This window comes from Carya illinoinensis, chromosome 2 (assembly GCF_018687715.1).
Source record: "Carya illinoinensis cultivar Pawnee chromosome 2, C.illinoinensisPawnee_v1, whole genome shotgun sequence".
Lineage (NCBI taxonomy): Eukaryota > Viridiplantae > Streptophyta > Magnoliopsida > Fagales > Juglandaceae > Carya > Carya illinoinensis.
The window spans coordinates 10,863,324-10,878,500 of NC_056753.1; the positions used below are offsets into that span (position 1 = coordinate 10,863,324).

The following is a 15,177-nucleotide window of genomic DNA, read 5'->3' on the forward strand; positions in this document are numbered from 1 at the left end:
TCTCATATCCTTGTTTCAATAGATATTCGTTAAGGTAATTATACCACATGTGTTTGGATTGTTTTAACCCATATAAAGATCTTTAAAGCTTGATAGAGTACATATTTTTTGATGTATTTAGATTAGACACTTCAGGTATTTTATATCCTTCAAGAATTTTCATATATATATATATATATATCATGATCCAATGATCCATATAAATATGCTGTGACTACATCCATCAACTATATATGCATTTTTTCTGTAACTACCAAACTAATCAAAAATTTGAATATGATTACATCCATAACGAGAGAATATGTTTCCTCATAATCAATCATAGGTTTCTGCAGGAAACCTTGTGCGACGAGTCGTGCTTTCAACCATATAATTTCATTCCTCTCATTACCTTTTCATACAAATACCCACTTATATCCAACATGCATTACACCCTTTAGTAGTTGTATAACAGGTCCAAAGACCTTTCGCTTTGCTAGCGAGTTTAATTCAACTTCAATAACTTTTCATTTTGACCAATTATTTCTACGTTGACATTCTTCGACGGTTCTTGGCTCACTTTCTTCACTATTTCTAGTAATGTCAAGGCCATATTATATGAAAATATGTTGTCGACAATAGTTTTATTTCTATCCAAAATTCTCCAATACTCATGAAATGTATTGAGATCTCATTTTTTTCAAGTACATGTCCCTTTTCAAGGGAAGACATTTCATAAAATATCTCTTCTAGATGTCCTTTTTCAAGAGATCTTGGAACATGAGATTTAGTCTTGTGGCCTTATGGCCTGTGTTGCTCTTGTGGCTTGTATTGTGGGTAAGGATTTTTCAGGAATACCAAATTCATTTTGTAGTTTTCTATTCTAAGGAATTTTGTCCTTTGCATCAATAGGTTGTCCACGCTTTAGGCGTGTCTTAGACTCACCTATTACTGTTTTGACAACTTTCCTTTAGGGATTGCAATCCTTATTGAAACGTTAACAACATGAATATATGATTTTACCACACTTTTAGGGTCAGTAAATAAATCTGGTAATTGATTTGAAACATCTTACAAATGGATAATCTTCTAAACATCCAGTTTACATTCATTTGTACGAGAATCAAATTGGAAAATGACTTTATTTTCCCAAATAATTTCTTGTCGTGCTTCAGGTATCAATTTCTCGTTACCTAATATTGGAAAAATGGATTCGTTTAAATGACATGTCTTAAACATTTCACCTGTAAGAGGCTCAAGATATCTAATAATATATGGAGAATCAAACCCAACATATATCCCAAATCTATGTTAAGGACCTATATTTGTATGTTGTAGAGGTCCAATTGGAACATATATAGTACATCCAAAAATACGAAAATGAGAAATATCTAGTTGTTGACCAAATGCAAGCTGTAGTGGAAAATATTTGTAATATGCTGATGGTTTAACCCGAATCAAGACTGTTGCATGAAGTATATTGTGTCCCCAGGCAGAAACAGGTAGTTTTGATTTCATAAGTAAAGGTCTAGCTATTAGCTCAAGCCTTTTGAATAATGATTCAGCTAAATCATTTTGAGTGTGTGTATAGGCAATAGGATGTTCAACATCTATTCCTATTGACATACAATAGTTATAAAAAACTTGAGATGTAAATTCACTTACATTATTCAATCAAATAGTTTTAATTGGATAGTCATAGAATTGTGCTCGTAGTATAATTATTTGGGCAATAAGTCTAGCAAATGCAACATTTTTAGTTGAAAGTGGACAAACATATGACCATTGACTTGATGCATCAATTAAAATAATAAAGTATTTAAATGGTCTACTTGATTGTTGAATAGGCTCACATATATCTCCATGAATCATCTGTAAAAATGATAGAGATTCAACAATAACTTTTGAGAGAGATGGTTTGATAATCAATTTATATTGGGAACAAGCAGAGCACGAATATTTATTGTATAAAATAATCTTCTAATTCTTTCGGAGATGCTCATACGAATTATCAATGATTCGTCTCATTATTATTGATTCCAGATGTCCAAAACGATCATGCCAAGTCATAAATATTTTGTGGTCACTGCACTTTTGGTGCATTACTATATACGATTCAATTGTTCTAATTTTTGTATAATACAATCCATAAACGAGAGAGTAGTCAGTTTTTATAATACGAGCTTCTGACTCGAAATCATTTTAATCATGAGAATATACTTTTTAACTGCCTTTGTTGGTATTTTCAATACGACAATCATTACAACGTATATTTTTAAAACTCAATAAATTTCTTCTAGATTGTGAAAAAAATAGAGCATCAATACAAAATTTGGTACCATTAGACAACACAATATAAGCTCTTCCAGAACCTTAAATTAGATTCGATGAATCTAATATAGTATGGACATAGGCTTTGTTCAGTGTTAGATTTTGAAAATATTTTTTATCCGTAAGAATTGTGTGAGTTATAGCACTGTTAGCCAGATATACATCTTTATCATTCATCTTAGAGATAAAAAATTCATAACTAAGACCTATGATTTTACTAAATATGTAAAACTTTCATTATTTCAAAGCATTGCAAAATATTAAAATTTTTTACTATAAGACAAAAAAAAAATACATTAATTGGAAGGAACACTTCCATCGTAAATCAAATGACTAATTCTATCACTAGGATAGTCAAAGAAATCAGAAGCATCAAGGTTGGTAATATCTTCTCCATCTATTGAAACTAATGCATTTGATGGTTCAGCAAAATTTGTCTCAAACTTTTTTGTTTTCCCTTTTATAGAAGCTTGGTATAAGTCAACCAAGTGCTTAACCGTATAATCAGTAAATGACCAATGTCCAATCATACCACATCTATGGTATACATTTTCATCTTTTTTTGAAGATTTGTTCTAAGGGCCTTTACATTTCTCTGAGTTGGACAACTTCTGGTGATACAATGTATTTATATTATTATTCCCTTTAGTGCTATCACTTTTTAGACCTCCACTTCTATAGTTTTTCCTATTAAGTCCACGCCCTCTATTTCTTTAAAAAGATGCACCATTCGCTTTTGAGAATGATGTAAATTCAATATCATTCACTTTAGGAAATGATGTGAAACCAATAGGATATGACTGATATTTTTTTAACAAAAACTCATTATTTTACTCAACTACTAGAAGTCAAGATATAAGTTTAGAATATTTTTTGAACTTTCGCTCTTGATACTACTGCTGCAGAAGCACATTGGGACATGAAAAGTAGTATATATTTTCTCTAACATGTCATCATGAATGACTTTCTCAACACGTAATGATTGGTTGCACCTCAGGTCCAACCAATCATTACGATCTTTTGGGAGGGCTACAATTTTCTGGTGCTTATATCTCTCACTTAAATCATTCCACAAAGTAAGAGGATCTTTTATCATGAGATACTCAGTTTTTAATTTTGCATGGAGACGGTGGCAAAGGAAAATCATTGTCTTAGCAAGGTCCTGCCGGGACGCGTGATTACTTTCTTTAATTGTATCTCCTAGGTTCATTGCATCCAGATGGGTCTTAGTATCAAAGATCCAAGATAAATAATTATTGTCAAAAATGTCAAGAGCAATGAATTTCAATTTTCTTAGATTTGACATTTTCTATATATATGAATTACGAAAATAAGTATTTGTATCTTGTAAATAAGAAATTCATTCACAAAATCATGAGAATAAACGCAAAGTTTTATTAAGTAATAATAAGTAATTTAATCTTTCATATTCATCTTGGGGACTACAAATAATATATTGAAAAATTTATTTGAAATAGAAGACCGCTAGCTTCAAAATCAGCAAAGCCTCGTGTTGATAACGTATTATAAAATTAAAAGAAAATAATATTGCAAGAGAAAATATTTAAAGTGTTGTTACTCAAGCACTCAAAGTTACTTCTTTTTTTACAAGAAACCCTCCCCCCCCCCCCCCCCCCCCCCCACCTCGCCCCAAATATATATTGGAGCATATAGGCGATGATTTTGAGGCGGTCATTAAGAGTCGGTTAATGTACAACATATATATAAATATATATATATTGGGTTAAAGGGTAAATGATTTCTTATATCTTCACATATTCAAAAAAAAAAGAGTGACGTTTATAGTTTTAGAGTATATAAGTATCGTATATTTCTTTTAAAAAAACAAATATATCTGGACCCACATGCCACATGCCCCTTAGAAGGGTGACCAGCGTTATGTTCACTTCCTCATCATTAGTAGTTAATCTTTTTTTTTTTTTTTTAATGGTGGACTTTACTTTTTTCAAAATGAGTTTCTGAGACTTACATAATGTAACAACCTGCTAGAAATTTAATTGTGAAATTTCTATTGGCTTTAGGAATCTCGTGAAGACCCCATAAGTTTTTACGAATCCATTAATCGTATAGGTTTTAGTCTAACTACATAGTTAGTGTTATTACTCACTATGGTATCAGAAGTGTGTTTTTTTTATTATTGGAGATAGTTAGAAGTGTCAAAATGTATTATGGTTTGTGCCATTAGTCTTGGTGGGTTATTTAAGATCTTATAGCGCAATAACTCTTTTTCATATTTTCGGAAGAAACGTCTGTTCAAAACTGTGGATATTTTTGGAAAAAAATATCTTGAGCTGATTTTTGTGGATATTATTGGATAAAAATATCTTGAACTGATTTTTGTGGATATTATTGGATAAAAATATCTTAAGCTAATTTTGTGGATATTATTGGGTAAAAATATCTTGAGCTAATTTTTGTGGATATTATTAGATAAAAATATCTTAAACTAATTTTTATGGATATTATTGGGTAAAAATATTTTGAGCTGATTTTTATAGATATTATCGGGTAAGAAAGACCTACACTCAACCCTCACTTCAGCCTCACACTCTTCCATATCTTGTGCATAAATATCTCCAGCCCACTCCCCAAGAAATCATCTTCTTTTACACTTTTTATTGAAAGAATATCAAACACTCTCTTAGACAGATTTTAGGTATTCTTTTGCACTCCAATTTCGAAACTTTTGTAAGTGTTTTATCATAAAGTCTCCTTCATACAAGTTGTTCCTTTTTTAGTTTAGTTTACGTGGATATCTTATTTATTCCATTTGAAGATCATTTGGTCAATCAAATATTGTTTAAACTCTAGAGAGGTTATTCTGGGAGATAAATTGGAGAATATGTTATATTTTGGAGTTTTTGACCAAGTTAATGGATAGATCTTGATCCAAAATTTTTATGGAGTATTTTTAACATGTGTATATGATTATTGGTTGAGGATTTGTTACATGATTAAAGGTTTTGATGAAATATTTTCTTAGATCTAGAAACTTAGAAACTGGAAGAGGAAAAACAGTTTCTATTTTAAAAAAGTTTAAATCTTTGGTGGTTTAAACCTATTCCAACGGCTTTGATAATTTTATTGGAGGATCTTAAGTCTCTTATATACATATTATAATATTATTTTAAAGATATTTGATGTTAGTTTTAAAGATATGAAATATTATATAAAGAGATATTTGTATAGACCAAAGTGTGGATGTTCTTAGCTCAATTTATGTTTTGGTTAATGTTTAACCATGTGATCTTGAATTAGAAGCTTATATATGTTTTAATATATCTTTGTAAATCATGTGATAGTTTGGTTTGAAGATCATATCTTTATAAGTCATAGATCAAAAAATTAATCAAAACAAGTTAGAAACAAAAATTAATGGAAATAGCATATAGGAATTTCGGCCCTATGAATTTTTAATAGTTGTGATTAGTTTTAAATTTTTCTAAATTTATATTTGAGTTTAGGATAAAATTTACATGAGACATGTAAATTTTGGTGACTTTTGGAGTTAGCATGCAAAATCCTTAAGTTAGGGGTAAAACGGTCATTTTTCTACATGTAGAGGGTAAAATAGAAATTTTACTCTTTAAGTTAGTATTTTCCATATTTCAAATTATTAGTGATTTAGTTCTAACTTTTAGAATCACTAATTACAATTCCTCGTGATCGCGCTTGAGGTTTTATAAGAAACATGAAAATCGAGGTAAGTTAGCTTTTAACTTACTAGCAGTCTACTGTGCATGTGTACTAAGTAAAGGAACTACAGTGTATGTATGTGTATTATCATATATGCCATGCCATGCCAAGTTATTACATATTTGTCTGTTATACATAATTTATTCTGTCATGAGTTTCATCTGTTATACAAGATATTCTGTCATATATTGCACGTATATAATGTTAAATATGTCATCTATTACATGTATGTCATGTCATGTTCACTGTTATAATTATGTCATGTTAATTATGTTTCTGTTACATGTAATATCATGTTATGAAATGTTATTTGATACATGTTTAAGTCATGTTACGATATAACCATATCTCAAGTATGTCAAATTATGCTTTGATGACTTATGTATGGGGTCATAGCAATTATGATGCATACACTACGTGAGACACAGCAATTGTGATACGTACAATACATGGAGCCATAACAATTGTGGAGTATGTATTTAAGCAGTTAAAGAATAAGTTCAGTTCACGTTTCAATTTAAGTTATGGCAGTTATGCTATGTTGTACGTCAAGTTATGTTTTTATTATTTATGTATGGAATCACAGCAATTGTGATGCATACACTACGTGAGACACAACAATTGTGACACTTAGAATACATGAGGCCACAACAACTGTAGAGTATGTATTTAAGCAATTAAAGAATAAGTTCAGTTCACATTTCAATTTAAGTTATGTTAGTTATGCTATATTGTACGTCAAGTTATGCTTTAATTACTTATGTATGGGATCACAACAATTGTGATGCATACACTACGTGAGACACAACAAGTGACACATAGAATACATGGGACTACAACAACTGTGGAGTATGTATTTAAACATTTAAAGAATAAATTTCAAGCACACGAAGTATGGGGTCATAGCAATTGTGACGCATACACTACGTGAGATACAGTAATTGTGACACGTAGAATACATGGGGCCACAACAACTGTGGAGTATATATTTAAGCAGTTAAAGAATAAGTTTCAGATCACGTTCATGTTAAGTCAAGTTTTAGAGCAAGTTCATGTTAAGTCAAGTTCATGTCAAATAAAGTTCAGTTCACGTTTCAATTTAAGTTATGTCAGTTATGCTATGTTGAACGTCAAGTTATGCTTTAATTATTTATAAAATTGATTATGCATTCATATTTTTACTGTCATCCATGCATCATTAGCTTGTGTAGAAGTTTTTTGTTAACTTACTGAGATTTGTAATCAAATTTCACTTTGGTAATCCCAACTACCATTCCTCCCGAATAGTAGATCTTGTTACAGGATCTGAAAGAGAATTAGGAGCTGACGAACTAGATACAGTTGACTGAGCGACGGTGCGACGTCAATGTTAATATAGTAGTTAACGTAAATTGCTACTTATACGATGGAGGTTCATCTCCAGTATTTTTTGAATCATAACATTTTTGGACTAGTGTTGTGATCTTAGTTGTTCAATGGGTCTTTTATATATGTAATATGTTTTAAGCATTTGTGATATTTTCAATTTGGTGCATAGTATTGCTAAAGAAAAAAATTTATTCGCTACGAATATTGCATAATGTTAGATGCATGTTAGGAATATTACATCTTATATGTCATGAACAGGGGTAGGTCTCTATTGCCAAACTACTTAGTTGCAAATGGTTTCAAATTCGAGAAATTCCACTCATTATTACAATATCATACACCTACTTTTATTTTTTTATCTTTTTAATTTTTTTCCCTTAGCATGCATGTGGTATAAGGATAATAAGGAGAATAACTCTTCAAATCCAATTATCAAAATGCTAAAATGATATAATCAGGTGCTTTTTGTAGATTAGTAATGCTAGATATAATCCTAGCGTATGTGTGACATCCCCAAATTCTGTTTGGGATTGGATGGACATTTGAAGCGTCGAGACATACAACATAATGTTACCTACCCCTGTTCATGACATATAAGATGCAAAGACTATTTCATCTTATTTCATTTTAAAATTTCTCATCTCGTTTCATTTCCAAACATCAATTAAATACCAACATATTTCAAATTTTTAACTTTTTCATCTAATCATTACAACTTTTCCAAAATTTCAAAAAAAAAAAATTAACTTTTTCAAATTTTAAAACAAAAATCATATTAAAAAATTATATTCTAATAATATTTTAATTTTATAATATTTTAATTTATGTTTTTGTTTCTCACTTTCCAAATCTCAATAAAACAACTTAACTCAAATAATTTTAAAATTATTCACAAACTATTTTACTACTATTAACAAATTCATCAAATTCATCGTCTCATTTCATTTTCCAAACATCAAATTCCTAGTAGCTCAACCAATAGTGTAGTAAATTAGTATCACGTCACTTTAGACCAATCAAAAAATCCAACGTGTGGTGCAAAAATGCTAACTCAACCAATTTATTAAAAAACAAGAATTATAAAGTAGTTCTAAAAACCCAAAAACCATTTAAAACTAAAATATTTTTAAAAACTAAGAAAAAAATCATAAAATATAAACATTACCAAAACATTAAAGAATTAAATATTTTCAAGGTGACCCAAGTCATCAATGAAGGTGCCTGAAGACCTCGTTTAAATAGTCAAATAAGATGAGATAAGAAATTTATGAATAATAATGAAATGATTTGTAAATAGTAGTAAAATACTTTGAATTAAATTTTTTATTAGATTTTGAGAAATGAGACACATAAAATTGAATAAATTATTATAAAATTAAAATATTTATAAAATATAATTTTTGTTTTGAAATTTAAAAAGATAAATTATTTTTTGTATTTTATATGAAAGTTTAGAAAAGTTGTAATGATTAGATGAAAAAGTATGAAAAGAAAATAAAAAGTTTTTGTATTTAAACAGTATTTGAATATTGATATGAGATGAAATGAGATCAACTGCGTATCCAAATAGAGCATTGTTGTTAATCTCTATTCTTTAGGATGGCTCGAACAAACACACATGTTAATAAATTTTTTGTTGAATTAGTTATTTATGAGTCTAATTTTCAAATATGTGAAACTGACTCATTTTGTTATTAATTAGAATTCATTTTATACTTTTTAAGTAACGTGGATGAGATGAAATTTGTGTTTCGTGTCAAATTTGATTAAAAGTACTTCTACACACACACACATATACATAAACTTTATACACGATATTTTATGTATAGAGTATTTGCTCTATTTTATCATTTTTTTCCTTTTCAAATTGAATATCAAAATTTAAAATTTTTACTATTTGAATAACTAACACATCAGAACGCATAATTATATACATAAAATAAAAAATTTAAATTACATTATTATTATTTAATTAATATATTCATAATATTAAATTGTTAGTGTCACGTGACAATGTGATGGACCCTTGATTAATAATAGAATAACTACTGAATTGGACTGCATCGAGGGAGCCCACCTCTAGAGAAAGAAAAAGAACATGAATATATATATATATATATTTAAATAAATATATTATAAAATTAAAAATTTGTTTGAATTTAGTTTTTTAATGTAAGTTTTTTAAAATTTATAAAATCTCTATTAATTTTTGTGTTTGGGATAATGATTATATGAAGTTAAAAATTTGATATTAAAAAGTATTTTTTATTTGAATAATATCTGAAAATGAATTAGAATTTTTTTTTGAGAATTTTAATAATTCTATTTAATATACACAAGTATCCTAAAAAGAAAAAGAAAAAAACAAAAACAAAAACAAAATCAAACAATAAAAACACTGAGCTACAAGTCGTAGAGTGGTGGGTTGAAACTTGAAGTTGAACGATAGGAAGGTACGAAGGAAGAAGGGAAAATTGGAAGGGTGGATTGCTGCGGTGTGGGTGAGGAGGCTGCAAATCGTCTGCAACTGCACTGCCTTTGCTTTCTTCTCTCTTTCTTAGTTTCGCCTCTCTTTTATCGCATATCGTCCGAATCAAGGAATCCATGTCGGCTCGGTTGCTGAAAAGGGTTTTGAAAGAACAACAACAACAACAACAGAGACTGCAGCAGCTTCCCCGCGAAGAGGAGGAAGATGAAGATGAAGAAGAGGAGGAGCAGCTGAATGGAAATCGATCTGAATCCTCCGGTTCAGGCCCTCCTTCCTCAATCAATCCCTTCCACCTTCTATGCGACGAAGATGACCCTGAACAGGTTTCTGCCTCTAACCCCACGATCATCTGATTCATTCCATCTCTTTGTTTTTTCTTTTCTTCGTATGATATTTGGGGGGTGAACAAAATTGAGTTTTGAAGGGCTGAATGTGGCCTTTTATTTTATTTTTCAGGTAATTCATGCCAGGAATTGAAATCCATACCCAAACCCCTCCTTCTCCAATTACTCTAATCATAAGCGACCGTTTTGCTTTCCTAATTCCTAACCATATAGGTTGTTGAGGGTCATTTCCCTACACAAACTCTTAATATAATACAATTTATGTGCTTTTGATCAAGCCTAGCTGTCTCGAGTATTTCTTGATGTCAAGAAGATTCTAATTTGTTTATACAGTTTTAGGCATCTCTTAATTGGGTCATTTCTTTTCTTCTTCCTCTTCTTCTTCTAAAAAAAAAATCAATGGAATATTGGTGTCTGCTGAAAGGGCAAGAATATAGCATCCGATTTTTACTTTATTGACGATCATTTTGACTGCAGGGGGATGATTCGGAAGTCGTTGATGAAACCTTGACGCTAAATATTACTAAACAAGAACCTTCACTGATGGAAAGTAACGTTGATATGCTTGTGACATCCAGTCACAAGTCAAAGAAAAAGAAGAAGAAGAGAGGGAAGGGTGGCTCTTTGTCGAGTGCAGATAATGTTGAAAAGCCCTTGGATATGATCTTAGAAACTCTCTCTTTAGAAGTGGAGGGTAAATCTTCTAGTCATGCTGGTGTCCCTGGAAAAGCCAAAGCCACGAATGTGAAGATTGGTGACAAGCTGGTGAAACAATACGTGCCCTCGATCTTACGCGTGGATCCCAAATATTTGAATGCTGAAAATGAACTTCGAAGAATATTTGGTTCTAAGGTGGTGAAATCGTTTGAGAAAAATAGTCAAGCTGGCAGTTCTAGACAGATACGGGGCGGACGATATGGAAGCCATAGTCATAGAAAGACTGTTCTTGTCACTCCTTCAGACCATTGGCCTCGCTGGGATAGTTCTTTGTCCATGGAATTTCTGGAAACAAAGGATGGGTACCACTACTTTAGGTAAACATCATCCTCAGTTGCTCTGTTTTGATGCATTTTCTTTTTCATATACTGATACCTCGATTTGGCTGGTCTTTTGTTACCGAGTGTGAGAAAACTAATATCATTATCTGCGCATGGAATGAACCTGCTCTTTGCTTCTGACACACCTAAAACTGAGCTTAGGTTATAGAAGTTTCTGTAATTTTATATGGTGGATTCTAGAAGTTATGGCGCATTATCCCTCTCCAGGGTAGTAGTGGTAGTGACAGTAATTTGCACCTTCAAGTTCATTTCCTTTGTTTTATTCTTTACCTTTTGTTTTTACCTTTATCTTTGTAGTTTTCACTATATCCCAATTTACTGTTTTATGGTTTTTGTTTACACCAATCCTCATGCACCCTAATTCTGTCTTTGTTGTCATGATTTAGATATGTACACTTGCCGTCCTATGATCAAGCTCAAAAAGCATTTGAAGCTGCCCAAGCTATTCATGATCTTAATAGTATTGCCAACATTCTGTTGCACCATCCTTATCACTTAGATTCACTGATAACAATGGCGGAATATTTAAAGTTTGTGGGTGAACATCAAATGTCAGCAGATGCCACAGCAAAGAGTTTATATGCCTTGGAATGTGCATGGCATCCTATGTTCACTCCCTTGCAGGGTAATTGCCAATTGAAATTCAGCCATGAGACCAACAAACCACTATTCACATCGCTTTTCACTCACATGAGAAATATGGACAGACGAGGCTGTCATCGATCTGCTCTGGAAGTTTGTAAACTGTTGCTATCATTGGATTCTGATGATCCAATGGGTGCCATATTTTGTATTGACTACTTATCGTTGAGGGCAGAGGAATATGCATGGTTGGAACAATTTTCTGAGGACTATAAAAGTGACAACTCCTTGTGGTTGTATCCAAATTTCTCGTATTCACTTGCCATTAGCAGGTTTTATCTTGAGCAACAGGACTTCTCAAGAGATAATCATGCGGATTCTTCAAATGCTACTTCAAATGATCTTATGAAGCAGGCTTTGATGCTTCACCCTTCTATCCTAAAGAAACTAGTTGCAAAGGCACCTTTGAAGGATAGGGTATGGATAGATATAGTCAAGCATTCTTTCTTCCGATCAGATCAAACAGGGATACCATCCTTAGATCATTTGATCAATATATATGTAGAGAGGAATTACATTATTTGGAGGCTTCCAGAACTGCAAAAATTGCTCAAGGATGCTGCAAAACTGGTGATCGAAACAATGGAAACTAATGAGAGTGATGCCAATGATTGGGCTTGTGTCAGAAAAGAAGCATTCCCATCTGAGAAGAATGAGTGAGTATCTAAAGTTAATTTCCCTTTTTCTTAGTTTTCTTCAACCAGAATGCTCTGTATTATATTCTTGGATTGCAGAATGTATGTGTGCTAATTGAGTGTAGGGTAGATTACACTGAGACCGCATATCAAAAGGTTTGGAACCCAGGCTTACCTTATTATTATGAAAAGGGGAAGGTTTGAGGAAGGGTAGTAGGTCTTTCCAGCAGGATTCTGACCCCTCCCCTGAACAACTCTCATATTTTAAATACACCATCAAACTTTAAATCGATACCTGTCTGGTAATCTGGAGTTATGTTTTGAATTTTCTGTGTCCTAAACAATCATAGGTACATACATGGTCACGGGATCTGCGCATGTAAATGGTGCTATAAAAGGACCAAATAAAGCCTGATTTAAATACCAAGGACTAGATGCACCATCTCACCCAAATTTCTAGAATAAACCAAAATGCACCAATGTGATATCTGGTCTGAACTGTGTCCTAGGCTTTGGTTGTTAGAGGGGAAAAAATGTGAAGACGTGGTATTTTGCAGTGAAGGGAAGGGAAGGAGGTGAAGAAAGGAAGGTATTGTTAACTGGTTTCAAGGTTTTCCTGGGTGTAATTTAGTGCTTGGTATTTGTAGCTAAGAGTGGATTTGGATAATTAGTTGTCGACTCAAGTCCGATGCTTGAGGTTCTTTTGGAGCATTATAGAACTGAGGCTATCTTCAGTTTGTTTCAATCATCAAATACACGATGGTATGTTTAATATTGTTTTGAAGATTTGTTAATTTCTTCTACTTTGGCTCTCTCTTTCTTGTTGATTTTCTGGAGATTTTTCTTTAGACTCAGGAAGTTGTGTTTTGGGTTTATTCGGGTAATTTGAGTAAAATGGTGCAAATTAATATTTAAGGAATTTTTCTGTCCAAGTTAATGGCTACATTGGATAGAGGGACATGTAGAAACAATAATTTGTGGGAGAAACATATTTTGCATCCCCCAATTACCATTTTTTAGGCAATTTGCACCATTGGTTTGGATTTAACAGCTAAGATTGATGAAAATATAAGATATGGCATATTCTTGACAGCTAGATTGTAATCAAGAGTGTAAAGTGTTAAAAAGTGATAGTTTGGTGTCGAGATTGATGGTATTCGTAACATGGTGTGCAAATAGAAAAAGAGTGGTGGTTTCTGATTCAAAATGTACTCTCCCCAAAAATTTTCTTCGAAGATGACTTGCAGCTGGTTAAAATTTGGTGGCATATATATATATATATATATCTTGAAATGATGGCATGGAGGAGAAAAAAAGTGTAATTTACCTTTATTCTAAGAGAACTGCTACAGACACAAAAAGATTACACAATGTAAACCCACAAACTGATGTGGTTTTAAGGAATACGTTAGATCTACTTCATAATAAAGGTAACTTTACAATTTGATGTATCACATCAAGCAAGATCAGTTTTTGAGTTTATTTTTATGTAGTTCCTTTTTGGCTAAAGCATTTTCCTATTCTAATACTGAGTACGAATAATTTTGTAGGCTGGTATATAGTTAAGATATTTGTACTAGGCTCAAATTCTAAGCTGGATGTGGATCTTGTGCTCTGGAGCGTTGTTATCATGATGGTTGTACAGAGTTCTATTGCATTACTTAAGTTTGTTGTATTTGGGAATATGGTTGACCACATTCTTTTTGTTGACAGGTATGGCCATTTGATGGTTTCAGATTTCTCAGATTCAGTGCCATCTATTCCCCCTGAAAACCTTCAAAACTTTATTGGTGACCCAAGGATGAGGGGGCTTGCACAGGATGAAGACCAAGTTGCCAATCAACCTGGCAATGGCCATGCTCCTCGTGACGTTGCAAATCGGAATGCACTGGCTGTCTTGTTTGAGTCAATGCTACCATGGGTTCATTATAGGGACGAAGACGATGGAGGCGCTGATTGAGAATTGCCACCTTAAGGCCATGGATATTATTTTGAAGTGGCAACGGCGGCTAGAGTATACTCATTGTTAATGAAATGTTTTCCGTTTCGGTTTTTCCTGCAGAAGGGAAAGTTCTTTTTACCGTCCTCACTCTCGGAAGTTAATTTTCTATATCTAGTAAATTGGTGCCCGGTTTACTATTGTTTTAGCGACTGTTCTGTAGATTCTACAGAGGACCGACTCTTTGGATGTAAAACATACTTTATTTCTTCTCAAATTTACCAAAGATAGATTTGCTAGGAAGTTTTGGGTACGTTTAGTCGCTTACTGTTATTTTACATGATAATAAATGGTACCCATCTGTTCCGTACTCGTTTTACTTATCAATAGGTCTAGGCTCTTGAGTCTTGACATCCAATGTTTTTTGTTTGGTTGATGAAATTTTTAAGTAGTTATCGTGTCTTTGGTCTCACTGGCTTTCATTATTGTCGTTGCACCTCAGGGGCTGTAGATAAACAGACCAACTCTTGAATGACTTCAGTTTGGCTTCAACTCGATTTATTTAATAAATGAGCTGCTCATGAACACTAATATTGGTTCAAATTTTATATGAGCCAAACTCCTACACTGTCACGAGCTTTCTTCAATCACAGCAAGACAAAAGCAGAAATAACAG

General features: G+C 32.2%; 1 protein-coding gene across 2 annotated transcripts; it reads left to right on the top strand.

Annotated features, from left to right (window-relative positions):
- Positions 1-9,821: 9,821 nt before the first annotated feature.
- Positions 9,822-14,873, top strand: LOC122300099 (transcription factor 25). Of its 2 annotated transcripts, XR_006239905.1 has the most exons (5): positions 9,822-10,206; positions 10,705-11,261; positions 11,672-12,583; positions 14,113-14,198; positions 14,276-14,370. XR_006239905.1 is itself a non-coding variant. In XM_043110502.1 (4 exons), exons 1-4 carry the CDS (start codon positions 10,000-10,002, stop codon positions 14,520-14,522), a joined length of 1,923 nt encoding a protein of 640 aa, XP_042966436.1. In that variant the 5' UTR covers positions 9,824-9,999; the 3' UTR covers positions 14,523-14,873. The 2 variants fall into 2 exon arrangements, 1 of the variants encoding a protein (XP_042966436.1); XM_043110502.1 differs by lacking the exon at positions 14,113-14,198 and having other exon boundaries at positions 9,824-10,206; positions 14,276-14,873.
- Positions 14,874-15,177: the final 304 nt, after the last annotated feature.